The sequence below is a fragment of the Trachurus japonicus genome, chromosome 7 (assembly GCF_045865225.1).
Source record: "Trachurus japonicus isolate A0001 chromosome 7, Traja_1.0".
Taxonomy (NCBI): domain Eukaryota; kingdom Metazoa; phylum Chordata; class Actinopteri; order Carangiformes; family Carangidae; genus Trachurus; species Trachurus japonicus.
Window position 1 is genome coordinate 24,955,305 of NC_140913.1, and position 15,389 is coordinate 24,970,693.

General features: G+C 41.7%; 3 protein-coding genes across 3 annotated transcripts; 2 read left to right on the top strand and 1 right to left on the bottom strand.

Moving 5' to 3' along the window:
- Positions 1–405: 405 nt before the first annotated feature.
- Positions 406–3,611, bottom strand: LOC146984832 (deoxyribonuclease-1-like). Its single transcript, XM_085783127.1, has 10 exons — positions 3,563–3,611; positions 3,386–3,468; positions 2,980–3,068; positions 2,787–2,873; positions 2,600–2,712; positions 2,169–2,281; positions 1,831–1,988; positions 1,591–1,687; positions 1,340–1,475; positions 406–548 (listed from the first exon to the last, which is right to left on the bottom strand). The coding sequence occupies exons 1-10, from the start codon at positions 3,570–3,572 to the stop codon at positions 427–429; spliced, it is 1,008 nt and encodes a 335-aa protein (XP_085639253.1). The 5' UTR covers positions 3,573–3,611; the 3' UTR covers positions 406–426.
- Positions 3,612–6,447: 2,836 nt separating this feature from the next.
- Positions 6,448–10,177, top strand: LOC146984833 (keratin, type II cytoskeletal 8-like). The gene is made up of 9 exons (XM_085782301.1): positions 6,448–6,788; positions 6,905–7,113; positions 7,242–7,302; positions 7,401–7,496; positions 7,631–7,795; positions 8,030–8,155; positions 8,716–8,936; positions 9,882–9,946; positions 10,050–10,177. Exons 1-8 carry the CDS (start codon positions 6,528–6,530, stop codon positions 9,943–9,945), a joined length of 1,203 nt encoding a protein of 400 aa, XP_085638427.1. The 5' UTR covers positions 6,448–6,527; the 3' UTR covers position 9,946; positions 10,050–10,177.
- Positions 10,178–11,564: 1,387 nt separating this feature from the next.
- Positions 11,565–15,293, top strand: LOC146984834 (NACHT, LRR and PYD domains-containing protein 3). Its single transcript, XM_085782298.1, has 8 exons — positions 11,565–13,166; positions 13,261–13,422; positions 13,541–13,714; positions 13,842–14,015; positions 14,276–14,449; positions 14,547–14,720; positions 14,819–14,986; positions 15,096–15,293. Exons 1-8 carry the CDS (start codon positions 11,578–11,580, stop codon positions 15,163–15,165), a joined length of 2,685 nt encoding a protein of 894 aa, XP_085638424.1. The 5' UTR covers positions 11,565–11,577; the 3' UTR covers positions 15,166–15,293.
- Positions 15,294–15,389: the final 96 nt, after the last annotated feature.

Below are 15,389 nucleotides of genomic sequence, written 5' to 3' on the forward strand. Positions count from 1 at the left end.
TGGAAATTTGAGGTCTGCTTTTTGAAAAATTTCAAATCCCTTGTGAAAACACTCCTTCAGTCATGAGAATGAACTGTTTTGGTGCTTGAAATAGGATATGAATACAGTAATAGATACGTGTAGAAAACAAGTCTAAAATGAAATTTTGTAAGATTGCTTTTTGAGCACAAATGTTGTCATTCTGCCGTTCTATTTTCACCAAATGTCTCAAATGTGAGATAAAAGAAGCTGAATATTGACTTCAAATTACATATAAAGCTCAGACCTCAGGATGTTTAAATGACTTGAATGAACCCCGGTACCTTTCTGATCATGTGGCCCCCCACCTAACGGCTGTGGCCCTAAACAAGGGCCACAGTGTTTATGCCAGCGGCCGGCCCTGACAGAGACTCAAAATGACAAAAAAACAAAAAAAACAAACAGTTTTCACTCTTCCAGTTCCAGTTTGGAAAGTTTGTGTTTCAGCAAGGAGATCTGAAGTTGGAGTTTTTCTCGCACCAGTAGGAGGTTTTCCTTCTTCAGTTGCAGCACATCAGTTTGTAAACTCTCTGGGGTAGAAAATACAGACAAAAACATGAACAATTAATAGTAATTCAGTAGTAATTCAACAGAGCCAGTGTATGATACTATCAGGAGGGACAGTGCAATCTTTTTTTTTTTACATTCTGTGTCATAATAATTTTGTGATTGAAAAGATGTAGAATTTCAGATTCTGGTCTGACCTCAGGCTGGACTAAATATGTACTGTGACTGTGGTTTTGTTTTGCAGAAGATAGCAAGATTTTTCAAGTAAAGGATTCTCGCCCAATGTACACATGGGTCCTCAGCCCAAGTCTAGCCCGTCAACTTCCACATCTGGGCTGATTCCAGCTGTTATCCTCCAATGTTTGCTGACAGCCATTAATATTTCCTGTGTGAATTGGTCCAGATGTGGAAGTGGCACCTGACTGTCATTTTGTATGGCCAGATGTGGACTGAGGAACACAAATATATGGTCCAAGTATTTGCCAGAATATTTTTGCTACCTCGAATAAACTTCAGGAATAGAAAAAGATTATCTATTTTTAGATAATAATCAACGTACAGAGTGTACACCCAATCTTATCACAACTAACAAAAGTGGAGAATTCCACCTTTAAAGCGTGTGCTTTTTTATCTGTAAACTGATTTACAAGAAACACTCCCAAATTCCAGACATTCCTTCTCAGTATTTGTCCCCATGCCTCTCACTGAGGCAACACTGCACTGTAGCTGTCATAACAGCTCCACATCAAAGACTTGTACGTCGACTCTGTCAGTGACAGCACAGAGTAAATTACAGCTTTCCTTGTTACTGTACCTGTGAGAGTTGTGTGAACAGGTGTTTGCTGGAGAGCTGCATTGTTGCATCTCGGGTTGTTCTTCAACATCCAGTGAGGAGGAGTAGCACCAAGTAATTCTACCTCGACAGGGTAGTGATCGCTGACTCTCAGGGCCTGTGGGAAGATGCACATATACTCAATGAGCAACGTCATCACAAAACTGGGCTGTGAAAAAGCTACAAAGGTGCATGAATAAAGCACATTTACAGCTCCCAGGTTACTAACTTACCATTTCTTCTGTCATCTCAAACTCTTTGTGGAAATTAAATGGCTTGGCGGAGTTTGGCACAATAGCTGCCAGCATGTCTTCTCCATACACAACAATCCTGTTGAAGAAATATCCCATTCATGCCAATAATCAATATGTACTGTATTGATCATGTGTTAAATATACTTTTTCTTTCCTGTCAGAAATAATCCCACTGAAACTCTCAATCTCAAAAAAGAAGGTATCATAATGTACACATACCTGTCGTAGGTGTGGTCGTTTGATGTATTTGCAGTGGTGTCCACATTGTCACCAATCAGCCAGTGGAAATTTTTGTTGCTGCGAATTCGGATCTGCTTCATTTCCTTATTTGTGACATAGGAACCATCTGCATTGAAGTCCCCCAGGATCATTATGTTCTGGAGGAAATTAAAAACATATCTTGTAGTTTAGATCCATGAATGGTCGATAAACACTATATGAAAGTAGGACATAGAAGTATGTGTGGTAATAAATCTAGTTGTAGTGTGTGACATTTTTTCAGTAATTCACTACTTTGAGGTGAAGTTAAAATACTGCAGCACGATGATGAAGCTCACATCTGTTTTCCATTTGTGTCTGACCATAAGGAAGACGTCGTACAGCTCATCCAGCTCTTTCTCTGAGTCCAGCGGTCTGGTGTGAACTGGGATCAGCACGATATCCTTCAGCACTGCAACGGAGAGAGTGTAGTGAAACTACGTGTCTCCAATTACGTGCTGAATCATGACGTAACTCAAACATGTGCAGATGCAGACATTAGATGTTGACTCACTGGACTTGATAAACCTGCCTTCTGTTTCTGTTCATATGTCTAACGACATCAGACTTAGAAAAACAAACAGACCCATAAAGAGATGTGACTCAGACATACATACCTCAGACACCAGACTAAAACTGTTCAAATCAACAAACACCCTGACACTGATATAGTAGCTTTCCTGACACGCCTTTAAAAGGTGTTATCAGGAAGTTCAGTGCTGACACTGACCTGTGTTGTGCGGTTTGAAGTGGAGAATGTATGGCTCCCTTGCAAAAGCGTCTATGTCGTTCACCTGGTTGTCTTCATATTGATAGGAGTCAATCAAGCTGACCACATCATCCCTGCAAGAGGGACAACACGTCTGTCTTTTGTTCACTGGTTACTTTAAGAAAAATAGTGAATGATTTGATCTCACCTGTAGAGAAACAGAAATTGCTCCTTGTATCTGTTCCTTCCCAGACGAGTGCTGATCTGCAGAGTGTAGTGATGGGTTGTGTTGACCCTGAGACATGTAGGATAGTATAAAAAATAATAAAAATGAACATACAGTTGTACATGCACACACAAACACAGTGGCTTCGTTCAGAAATGAAATATTGTAAACTCACCTGTTCAGTTCATTCAATAACAGTTTGACAGAATCTCCACTCACATCCACCACCTCCAGAATCAATATGATGTCGTATCGAGACACAATCTAAAACAAAAGGTCCCAATGGCAAGTTAAAGTGTGATTTTGAGAGGAAAGAAAAGGCTTTTGAGTGGCCAATCAGGCTTTTTTTACCCCCCTTCAAAGCCGTCGCAGCATTATCAGGCACAGAGAAATGTATCTAGGTGTCATTCACACACAAACTACTCCTCAGTTTCTTTTTGCCGAATGAAATCCTCAATTGTAATGATTATATCTTATTATCTGACTATTATAACTTTTAGATTGTCTCCTGTTAAAATGCAATGCTCCCACCACCTGATAAAATCACCCTGTCGCAACAATGCCAGTGAAATGTGATTTACCTTCACTAGAACTGACAGGACATCTGGATCTGAGACTTTTGCCAGTCCAAACCTCCGCACGTTGAATGAAGCGATCTTCATGCCTGGCAGGAAAAGAAGCAGATAGAATGAAAATTGTGTAAAATACATTTTTAACACAATTTATGATCGCTACACAACACAACAGACTTTACCTACCTCCTATCATGTGTTGATGTTGTGTGCAGGGCACAGCTTCAGCGGCACACAGTCACAACCGTCTGTGGTCACAACGCGCCTTCAGAATAAAACTACACTTGACACTTGTATGAGAAACATATTTGTATCTATTTGTTATTCTAAGGCACAACGCTGATTGGCCAACATGACTGAGAATGGAGCTGAGGTGTGGGAAAAAAAGGAAAGATTGAGAGGACAGACCAGTTTTATTGTTTACAAGCAACTCTCTCTAACAATGGTTCACGAGACTGGACTTAACAGAACTGAGCTATTCATAGACATTGTGTCATCATCAGTAGCAAGTCATCAGTCCAGCCTATAGACTGACTCAGTCTATATATTTTTTTCCAATTCTTTACAGTGCTGGAAAAGATTGAAAGTAGGAATTTTACATTGTTATCAGGTGCTCACAGATATCTGTGATAAATAATGAGACTCTACCACAGCCATTAGGAACATTGTTATATACTGCTGCCTAGGGATGTCACGATTAGAGATTTTCTTGGTACGATTATTGTCAGAGAAATAATCACGGTGTTACGATTACCACGATTATTATGCATCAATACATTTCACAACACTATGAATGTGTAAAATCAAATAAAGTCAAAATATAATTACATTACTAATCTCTAGGACCAGTTATTAATCCCCAGGGGGAAGTGTTTGAAATATTTATGTCATTAATTGTCCTCTATACCAAATGTTTAAGTTTATTTTAATCATTTTTTTCACAATACAAATGACACGCTAACATTTAAATTCCTACTAATTCAGTGTTATTTTAGATAAATGGACCAGTGTCTGTGCATTTACCTTTACTTTGGCGCACATCTGCAGATATGGTTCCAATATAATCTTTTTCAGAAAGTGACGGTATTTAGGAATCTTTACGATCAATTAATTGTGGTGTTTAATACCACGATTAATTGTGAAAACAAGTAATCGTGACATCCCTACTGCTGCCCATAAAGTTGGACTGATTTTGTTTTTAGACACATTCTTCTTTTTATTTCTATTATAAAGGTTAATTGTGGTTTAATTTTCACATTGATGCATTTGGAATTGATTTATCAATAAAGTTTTGAGAAGATACACACTTCATCTGTTTAGCCGCGTGCATGCGTTCATTCCATCGCTGGATGTCTAGGTGGAGCCTGACAAACAATGTGGCTTATACAGACAACTGGACCTCCTTCTGGGGAAAGCCTGGTCTGATTAGGAGAGATGGCGTCCATCCTCCTTTGGATGATGCATATAGAAACATATTACATTCTGTCAGCCATCCTAAACCCTGACAAGCACCCATGAGTTCAGACCAGTTTAACACGCCCCTGTGCAGGTTCCCTCATGTTGTCACCCACCCAGCCCTGCTTTTGTCCTATAGAAACTGTGTCTGCCTCGAGGCTGTAAACGCCTAAACACAAATCTGGAAGAGTCATCCATAGCAACTTAGTTATTAAAATCAAAACCACTGCTCCAGCAAACCAACCCACTAAAACTATCAAATGTGGTTTTCTAAATATTCGATCTCTCCCATCCAAGTCTCTCCAGTGATTTAATTACAAATCACCAAATTGAAATATTAACACTCACTGAAACCTGGTTGCAGCAAGATGAATATGTTAGTTTAAATGAATCTACCCTTCCTAGTTACATTAACTACCGTGTGCCTCGTAACACTGGCAGAAGAGGAGGAGTGGCTGCAATTTATCAGTCAAATCTGCTTTTTAACCCTCAACCTAATAGTTCATATAATTCATTTGAAAACCATATTGTCAGCTTCTCTCACCCAGACTGGAAAGCAGAAAAAAACACTACTTGCTGTGGTGTATCGTCCTCCTGCACCTTATTCTGAGTTCTTAGAAGAATTCCCTGACTTTCTGTCAAATTTAGCAATGAATTCAGACAAAGTCATTATAGTGGGTGACATTTTATAGCTATGCTGCCATAGGCTTAGACTGCTGGGGGACACATCTGGTTACATGGAGCCCTCTCCTCTCCTCTCCATCACCCCCTTGACACCCCCCCCCCCCTTTTCCCCTGCTGTTATAAACCGACCTGCCCTTCCTGCTCACCCTGAGGTTTCTCCTATTTTGCCCTGTTAAAAGGGTTTTCTTGGGAGTTTTTCCTCAGTCAGTGTGAGGGTCTAAGGGCAGAGGATGTTGTTATAATGCCATGTAAAGCCCTTTGAGACAAACTGTTTGTAAAAAAAAAAAAAAAAATTGCCTTGCCTTGTCTTATATATCAATGATAAATCACATGGTCACAATAATTTCATGAGGAGAGGTTAAAAAAAAAATATTCCAACAACATTTGTAAATTCTTGTTTTTTTGTTTTTGTTTCTTTTTTATCCTACGCAACATTTGTGGGATCAGTTTTTCGTGGGGGACTTGTGATAATCCTGCATTTGTGTGAGTGTTTCACATGAAACTCACACTGTACTTATGTGACCTATTGCATGTGTGTGTGTGTGTGTGTGGGTGAATGTCTTAATCTTCTTCCTTCATACCACAGTCAGCACTACTCTACACTTACATCGCATCTCACCTAGACGTAGAGACCATACACTGACAGACACCATCATTTGTGACTCCTCCCATGCTCTAATGCATTTGTAAAGATTTGGGGTCTTGGTGGCCTCTGGTAGATAATTTCACGCATTGTTCAAAAGTGACATTCCTGAACGCAATGGGCCTGGATTCCAGCGGAACAAGGAACAAAGCAACCGTCGCTGTGGGGGTAGGTGGGAGAACAGGTGGCATGTGTCGGACTGGTTTACCCACATTGGGGAGCTACATAACTTCACTATCATGCCACACCCAGTTCCTCCTATAAAGAGACACCCGGAGGATAAGGAGATGCACATAAAGGCTCAACCGCTACCAGCTACCACTACTCCATCCTCTCCAACTCTTCACTGATCTTCACTCAGCAACCACCATGAGTCTAAGGTCCAAGCGCACCAGCCACTCGTCGCTGCGTACTTCTCCAGGGAACTTTAGCAGCTATTCTGTGGGATCCCGCTCACTCCCCAGAATCAGCACTGCCACGGGGATTTCACAAATCACACCTGTGACCGTCAACAAGAGCCTGCTCACCCCTCTGAAGATAGACATCGATCCCACTGTCCAAGCCGTCCGCACCAATGAGAAGGAGCAGATCAAGAAACTCAACAACCGCTTTGTCTCATTCATTGATAAGGTAAGAAGAAATTTCCCTTAGTCTTATATTTACCTCATGTTCAAACATGTTCTGTATTACAGTAAAAGGTGCTGGGATGTGTTACATTTAGTTGGTTCTTCCTCCTTGTGCCACAGGTGAGATTCCTGGAACAGCAAAACAAAATGCTGGATACCAAATGGAAGCTGCTTCAGGAGCAAACCACCGCCCCCTCCAACACCGAGCCCATGCTGAAGGCCTACATCGCCAATCTGCAAAGACAGCTGGAAAGCATCAGCAATGACAAACACAGACTTGAGATGGAGAACGGTGTCATGCACACACACGTTGAAGACTACAAGTCAAAGTAAGTAAGACTTTCTGTTTGTGCAAGACTGAAGCACTTTGCTAAGTCTGTAAAACTGGGTTTGAGTTAAGTGAGACGTTATTGATTAGATCTGCAGTTGTAATCTGGTATTTGTGGTTTTGTTTCAGGTATGAGCAAGAAATCAACAAGAGGAATGATGCGGAGAATGAGTTTGTCATGCTCAAAAAGGTACAGTATGCAGACTATGATAGATATTTGTTTTCTGAGTGTGCGTAACACTGAGGAATGGTGTTTTCAAAGTGTTTTTTTTTACTGACTGCTTGCAGGATGTGGATTCAGGTTATGTGTCCAAGGTGAACCTGGATGAAAGCGTTACTTCTCTCACTGATGAACTCAACTTCCTCAAGGCCCTGTATGACACGGTAAACACAACCATTCGCTGCCAATTTTCTCAAAATTCAGTTCAGTTCAATTTAAAAACCAGGGGAATGTGGACACTGTGTCATATTCTGGATTATGTCTTTTAACTTCTGTTGTATCCATTGATTTATAAAAGGAGCTGCGTGAGCTGCAGGACAGTGTGAAGGACACCTCGGTGGTGGTGCAGATGGACAACTCTCGTGCCCTCAACATGGATAAGGTTGTGGCTGAGGTTAAGGCTCAGTATGAAGACATTGCAGCTCGCAGCCGGGAGGAAGCTGAAACCTGGCACAAGAACAAGGTGAACAACTAAAATACATGACCCCTAATGTAGAATAGTACTTTGCTGCTCAAGTAAAAGAATTAGTGATAAACCAAAACTGTAAAAAAGAAAAAAGGGTTGGCGGTTGAATTTCACCCTATACATAGTATATAGGCTCCTCCATGATACTGTATTTTTGACAGGAGCCACTCCCGTCAAACATGATAATTGCTGAACTGACATCTTTGTTCCTCTGTTGGATCACTATGCCAGTTTGAGCAGATGACTGCTGAGGCTGATCAGTATGGAAACGAGCTGCGTACCAGCAAGGCCGAAATATCAGAGCTCAACCGAATGATCAGCCGGCTGCAGAACGAGATCCACGGTGTAAAGGGACAGGTGAGTTACAGATTAACAGAGCAGTTCATAATGATTACAGTCTGTATCTGTGATAAGTGCTACAGGAAACACAGTCAAATTCAAATCAATAAAGATTGAGGAGTAAATGCGAATCCAACAAATGATCAACAACACAAAAGTGGCACTTTTAAAGCTAAGGGTTAGAGTTCAAATCAGAGACACTTGAGGAAGTTTTATCCTCTTCACAAGTGGTTTTACAGATATCAAAATGTTGAATGTCGTAGTAATAATTGGTTGTGGAAGGAAACAAGGAACACAGCCAAACAATCAATCAGACAGTTTTGTTCTGATGTGGTTCGCGTGTCAGGCTGGTATTTATTTGAGATAATAAATCCTGATAATTATGGCACAGGCTGGTTGACTGGCATTGTTTTCACCTGTTAGCACCACCACGAAGGATGGTGAAAAGGTCACAGTCAGTGGAATAATCTATAGGCCTACAATCATTTCCAGTCATGACTAAAAGGTGTGATCTCGTCGAATGCAAATACTGTTTTTTATTTACAGTCTGATGATTCATCCTGGCTTTTCTTTTGCAGCTTGTCAATCTCGAGGGCCAGGTGGCCGAAGCAGAGGAGCGCGGGGAGGGGGCCGTGCAGGATGCCAGGCTTCGAATCAAGGACCTGGAGGTGGCGATGCAGAGGGCCAAACAGGACATGGCCCGCCAGCTGAGAGAGTACCAGGAGCTCATGAATGTCAAGCTGGCCCTGGACATTGAGATCTCCACCTACAGGAAACTGCTGGAGGGAGAGGAGGAGAGGTGAGTGGTGTGGGTAAAAAAAAATAAGATAAAATAATAATATAATAAGGAAATAAGTGAACAGCAAAAATGTATACACACAAAAAAGTAACATCTCATAAGCAACGCAGTTTACATGAGCGAAAAGGAGTAGGAAGAAGTATAAACTTATCTAATCCTACCCCTATAATTTTAACTATACGTATGTTCTAATTAAACATTTTACACATTACACATTTTAATCCAAATAGTAAGTAAGCAAACACCTCTTGTGTGAATTATTCAATGTACCTCTGGAGAATCATTTCTTTATGTCTCTTTTTAAACATGATTACACTCGAAATGTTTTTGATTTCAGTACTCATATTATTCCACAGTTTTACTCCACAGATGGTGATACAGAAACTTTTCTTTGTTGTGCGAGCTCTACCAACCTTTAGATTTGATTTCTCTCTTACAGTAAATCATAACCTTGCTCTCTTTCTTCGACGGTTAACGACCTAAAGTGGGTGTGTTCAGCTCTCGATTATCTGCGCTGCCTAATTATCTCAAATTGATGAGGTAGAAAATTCTCTCCCTTGTTTTGCTTGTCTTACGAGTTTGACTGGGCTCAACGCTGCCTCCTCCTGTGTTTAGATGCCGGGAACATGGTCAAACATGGACATAGCCTATTTAAAAAGAACACTGCATGAAGGCTGATATTACTTTACATAGTGTAATCATCAAAGAAAGACTGAAATTACTGATTCTCCATAAATTAAACTCATTAAAAAAAAAAGAAAATTCTGCAACTTTAGCTCAAAGCCACATTTTTAACTACTTAGTGCTTTGTGAATTCTGTCATTGAATAGCACTACTTTAACTGTCCTGCACAGCTTCTTAATCTGTTGGCGATGGTTTGCAAAATTCACTTTGCTGCTACATGAGTGTTTACATTGTCTGTTTTTCCTGCTTTCTCATTAACAGACTTGGACAGGACTCTATTCTCAGCATCCAAACTGTGCCCACCAAAAGCAAGTACCGCATATAAAGTAAATTTGACACGACGATAATTACAGTAGTATCTTTGAGATTTGAACGGCATTTTGTCCTGTTTGTATGAGTTTAACATTTTCACTGTCGTCTCTCCAACAGCTTCCTCGGTTAAACACACCCCCCAGCGACGAAGGTCAGGTCCACTTCTCATCAAGACCGTGGAGACCCACAATACATATACAACAGAAAATGGAATCTAAACTGTCACACTATTCCCATTTAACATTTTCCTTACATTCATCTCCTGATCTATAATAATAAGCCTACTGCACCATGAGCCAAATGTGTGTGTTCATTGTTTGTTCTCTTTATCTTTGTACACAAAATGACATTATTCACTATTTTCTGTATTTTATAAAAAGATACATTAACCTATATGATCATTTATGCAATTGTCTTGAAAAAATAAATAGATGTTGACCCCAGTATATTTTGTTATTCTCTCTCTTTCCCCATAAAACCATGCTGCACAGTTTAGGCCACAAATGCTGATGTGAAACTGAAAAAAAAGGAAAGAAACATTGGTTGCCCCACTTTACTTTACAACCTGCATTGGAAGTGAAGTGAGGAAACATTTAATCTGCAATTTAAAACAACAAAAACTGAAATTGTATTTTTGATGCTTTGTATCATACAATTCTGGAAAATAAAGTACATCACTGCCACCTAGTGTTCACTGAGAGAAACTACAGCTCACGCTCACTTCACCCTGAAGCACATGTCAGACATCAGACTGACCTCTAACCCAGATGTACTGTATCAGTGGCTGCAAGGGAAGCTCTCTAAGTATAATTTGGGTGTTAAAGTCTGTAAAATATGGACTTTTGATTATGACCATGATGACAGTAAAGTAAAGCAACCTCTCCACACATCCCCACCTGTGGAGGTCACAATGTCTGGCAAGTTTAATGCTTATGATTTTTATTTTTATTATTATTATTTTTTTAAACCACGACCCTTGATTAGCCTACACGAATCTAATTTTGTACTAAATCACGCAGTTAATTTGTGGCATGTGTCGGGATTTTGCCACCATATCAGGCTATCTGCCTAATTTTCTCCTTCACTAGTTTTTACAATGTTAACGACGAAAAAAAATTAAGTAGAAGGAGAAAAAAACCGAATAAAACTATATGGATCCAGCTGCATTGACCTACATAGGCCTACTAGACTAAATATTGTAGCCTAACAGTGCGCGTTGCTGTGCCTGTGAGGCAGATCCCCGGGCTGAAAACCCCGCCTCCAAACATCACTTCCTGTCTTGAGCCACTCGCGGTTTAACAGTGGAAAAAAGTTGTTGTAATGCCTCAGTAGGCGTAACCTCACTCATTAAAACACATCTCTCTAAGCCTATGCTCATTGTCATTGTCGTTTTTTTCCCAGCAGTCTGTCTCAGGTAACTGTCATTTCCTTTTCAGTACTTTAAACAATTAACATGTGCGTTTTTGTGGCAGCTGTCAAAGTAGTAGGGAGTGCCGTTGGTTTATTACACTGTAATCTGTTTGCACTCATGATGAATAGTCCTTGCATGCTCTCATGTTGAGTCACTTCTTCATAAACTGCAAATTACAGCCTGTTTTTTTATGTTGTGTTGTGTTGCGTTCACATTCTCAGCAGCAGCGACACAATGGACAGAGACTTGGTGCTCACACAGATGCTGAAGCCAAAGGACATGGTGGTGTCAACGCTGAGTGGTGGAGAGCTGCCTGTCAGTGTGATGAACAACAGTAGGTACATCTCCCCGCAGACAGAGGGAAATGTAGACGACAACCTGTCCTCCCTCGATCGTGCCATCCACACTGCTCTGTCCGGTGGGATCAGGACTGTGATAGTGACGGGTCCAGAGGGTTCAGGTAAAACCTGTGCACTGGAGAAGCTGGTTGTGTATTGGGCCAAAGGTGAGCAGATCCAAAACTTCTCTTACGTCTTCTACATCCAGCTGAGGGATATCATTTCCCTCGAAGGTGTGGTGTCTCTGGTGACATTAATGCAACGTCATCCCAGCCGCATCCTTCCCGAGTCCACGCCCTTGATTTTACAGAAGCCCGAGGATGTGCTGTTTGTGTTCGATGACGTGGATCGATACAAACTTAACCTCGACCCCTCGACCCACACTCTCTGCTCTGACCCCGGCCAGCTGGTCTCGGTGGCCTGTTTGATCGCCAGTCTGCTTCACGGGTCGCTGCTGAAAGGAGCTGCCTTCGTGGTGGCCACCAGGCCGACCGGAAGTCTGGCGTTTTTGAGCGGCACCCGGGTGGAGGTGTTGGGCTTTCTGAAGCCCCAAAGAGAGGCTTACTTCAACAGGTTCTTCACCGATCCAGCCGTTGCCAATAAAGCAGTGATGCACATGGAAAAGACTCTGGGTTTTTATGATTTCTGCACCTCTCCTAGATTTTGTTGGACAGTTTGTTCCATTTATAAGATCCTGATGGATGATGGAGCAAAACTTCCTGAAACATTATCTCAGCTGTGTGTAGACGTCCTGGTCCACCTGATTCAGGGGCTCTCAGGCCTGAGCGAGGCCTGCAGAAGAAAACTAGTGCTGGCCCTCGGCAGGATGGCCTCTCATTGCTCCCTTGACCAGCATTCAACCTGCACCAAAGAGGAACTCGATTCCTTTGGTTTGCAACAGTTTCTCGGATCACTGGGTGTTTTCTTGCAAGTGGACGGGGACCTCGATTCGGACTCGTGTGTTTTCTCTTTCCCCTCCCAGCTGATGCGGGATTTCATCTTGGCCGTGTCTTTCTTTTTGGACACAACGTCAACATCTGAGCGAGCAGAGAAGATATTGAAAGATCACAAAGGTCGTGCCAAGTTTCTCGATCTCTTCTTGTCCGGCCTCTCAGAGCCGACTCAGCACAGGCCCCTGGAAACTCTGCTTGGGCGGTTCAACCCAGATCAGATTGTGGATTTCAAAAGCTGGTTCAAAAGCAGCTCACAGGAAACACTGAAGGGATATTACAAAGACAGGCACCACCGCTGCTTCCATCTGCTTCATCAAGCTCAGAATAAGAATTTGGTGAACGAGATCATCACCCCGTCGGCACGAACGGGCCTCAGCTATGGCGACCTGAGCCTCCAGGACTGTGTAGCTCTGAACTACGTCATCACATGTCTTGGTGAGATGGAGCTGTTGAATCTGTACTTAACAAAGAACTTGACAGAGGAGCAAGCACAAGTCCTGGCTCCAGCTATGAGCTTATCACACAAGATAAAGTAAGTCGTTGGAGATGTTCACATATTGAGATACCATTTAGTTCATGGGTTTAGTGGGCCATCGCATGTTGAATCTGGCACTTGTGTCCCACAGCTTGTCAAGCAGCTACTTTAATGTAGGGGCCGTCAATCATCTGGCCTCAGCTGTCAGCAGAGGATTCACCGAGGAGCTGGATCTCACGTACACCCGTCTCGGAGAGGAAAAGTTCAAAATTCTCTGTGCTGGACTCAAAGACTGCAAACTCAACAGTTTAAGGTCAGACTTACACAGGTTTATACATAAATATTTGCCTCTGTGTAAAGTAAGAGATTTTCAAAATCACAACAATCATCTATCAACACATTCAGGATGTTTTGTTTTTGTATTTATCTAGTCTTCGGGTATGCCAACTGACAGAGGCCAGCTGTGAAGATCTGGTGCTTGTGCTGACCTCAGGCGCTCCTCGGCTGCATGTGTGTGATGTCAGTTGCAATAAGTTTGGTGATCAGGGCTTGATGAAACTGTCCAAAGGACTCCACAGTCCTAAATGTGAACTAGAGCAGCTAAAGTATGTACATTTTCAAAAGCATACTCTTTTATTAAATATTGTATTCAACCAGTGCTGTTTATTTATGCCTAAGATACAGTATGTACTTGAAGATTTGAGAAATAACTTTATATTGTTTTTTTTAAAGCCTACAAGGCTGTGACTTGACCGCAGCATCCATGGAGGCTTTATCCACAGCTTTGTGCTCTGGCAGCTCGGAGCTGAGAGAAGTGGACCTGTCACAAAACACAATTGGTGACAGTGGAGTGGAGGCTTTGTGCAAGGCCCTGCAACACCCACTTTGTAAACTGCAAAGCCTCAAGTAAGTCTGTGTTTCAACATGATAAATGTACAGTCAGTGCTTTTCCGTTGATGTTGTGACTCACAAATGTTACAAAGAAAAAAGGAAAAAAATGTTGAAAATCCTTTTAGTCACTGGCAAAAAAAAAAAAACTACACTATTGTGTATCTGGAGTGTACATTAGCCAGAGTTGCAGAGTCTTCACATTTTCTTGTTTCAGATATCCAAGACTATTTCTGCATACTGTGTGATTGTATCTTTTGTTTTGTTTTTTCATCCAGACTGTTTGATAATGAGCTGACGGATGCTTGTTGCCCTCATTTGATGGAGTCCTTGATGTCAGAGCACTGCGTCCTGTCACAGCTGGATCTGTCAGTGAATGAGTTGGGCCAGGAGGGGGCTCTGCTGCTCTGCAGAGCCCTCAGTCAACCCGGATGTCCACTGGAAAACCTCGGGTACAGTCATTTGTATAAACACTCATTTGAATTTTAAGAAATATATAGTGAAATTCTTTTAACAGCATTAGTGAAATCTGCCTGCCCCACCCTACAGGCTGAAGCGATGTGAGTTGACCCAGCCCGTCTTCCAGGAGCTGGCCTCAGTGCTGAGAAGTGGAACTTCCAGACTGAAGTCTCTGATTGTAGGTATAAATCAAGTGGGAGACCAAGGGGTTAAACATCTCTGGGACGCTGTTGCACATGCAAGCTGTCGGTTGGAGGAACTGGAGTGAGTTAACAAACACTCTATTTATATACATCCTTTTTCTTTACCACATTGCAATTGTGTGCCACATGCAAATACATGTGCTTCCTCCTCTGTCACAGTGTTGAAATGACGGCACTAACAGACGCCTGCGTCGGGGACTTGTGTGCTGCTGTTAAAGCCAGTAAGACTCTGAAGAAGCTTGATCTGAGCAACAACTCTCTGACCGATGTTTCCATCCCAGCCCTTGTCCAAGTCATGAAGGACAGCCCCAACATGCAGGAGATGAGGTAAGCATAAAGTCTAAACTACTGTGAGCCGGTATGTTTTACATTCATTTTTCTAAAGACTGGAAAGCATTTTTCATCTAACCGCTGCTTTTGTCTCTAACTCTTTCAGCCTGAAGTACAACGACCTCAGTGAGGACACTTTCGACTTGTTGGAGGAGTGTGATAGAATAAGATACTGAAGAAGACGGATTAGTCCATCCGTTTCATGGACTGCTTCAAAATGATATATTGTATTCAGTGCTGCCATGTTATGGAAGTGAGAAATTTGCAGCTTTTCTTTATCATATGTGACAGAAAAAAACAATATGTTTAGATTATAGAGCCAACTTCTCTATAATAAAAGGCCCTTCAACACATTTTTCCACTAGATTTGATGCAGTCATTTTTTTATTATGAAAACTTT

Bases quoted from the DNA above. Each gene is read 5' to 3' on its own strand.
- LOC146984832 (XM_085783127.1), bottom strand. The intron at 2,713-2,786 runs GTGAGATCAAAT...TCCCTCTTGCAG, and splicing joins CAATTTCTGTTTCTCTACAG to GGATGATGTGGTCAGCTTGA. The intron at 1,476-1,590 runs GTAAGTTAGTAA...ATCTTCCCACAG, and splicing joins TTGAGATGACAGAAGAAATG to GCCCTGAGAGTCAGCGATCA.
- LOC146984833 (XM_085782301.1), top strand. From the start codon at position 6,528: ATGAGTCTAAGGTCCAAGCGCACCAGCCACTCGTCGCTGCGTACTTCT. The intron at 7,114-7,241 runs GTAAGTAAGACT...GTTTTGTTTCAG, and splicing joins GTTGAAGACTACAAGTCAAA to GTATGAGCAAGAAATCAACA. The intron at 8,156-8,715 runs GTGAGTTACAGA...TTTCTTTTGCAG, and splicing joins TCCACGGTGTAAAGGGACAG to CTTGTCAATCTCGAGGGCCA.
- LOC146984834 (XM_085782298.1), top strand. From the start codon at position 11,578: ATGGACAGAGACTTGGTGCTCACACAGATGCTGAAGCCAAAGGACATG. The intron at 13,423-13,540 runs GTCAGACTTACA...GTATTTATCTAG, and splicing joins TGCAAACTCAACAGTTTAAG to TCTTCGGGTATGCCAACTGA. The intron at 14,450-14,546 runs GTACAGTCATTT...CCCACCCTACAG, and splicing joins TGTCCACTGGAAAACCTCGG to GCTGAAGCGATGTGAGTTGA.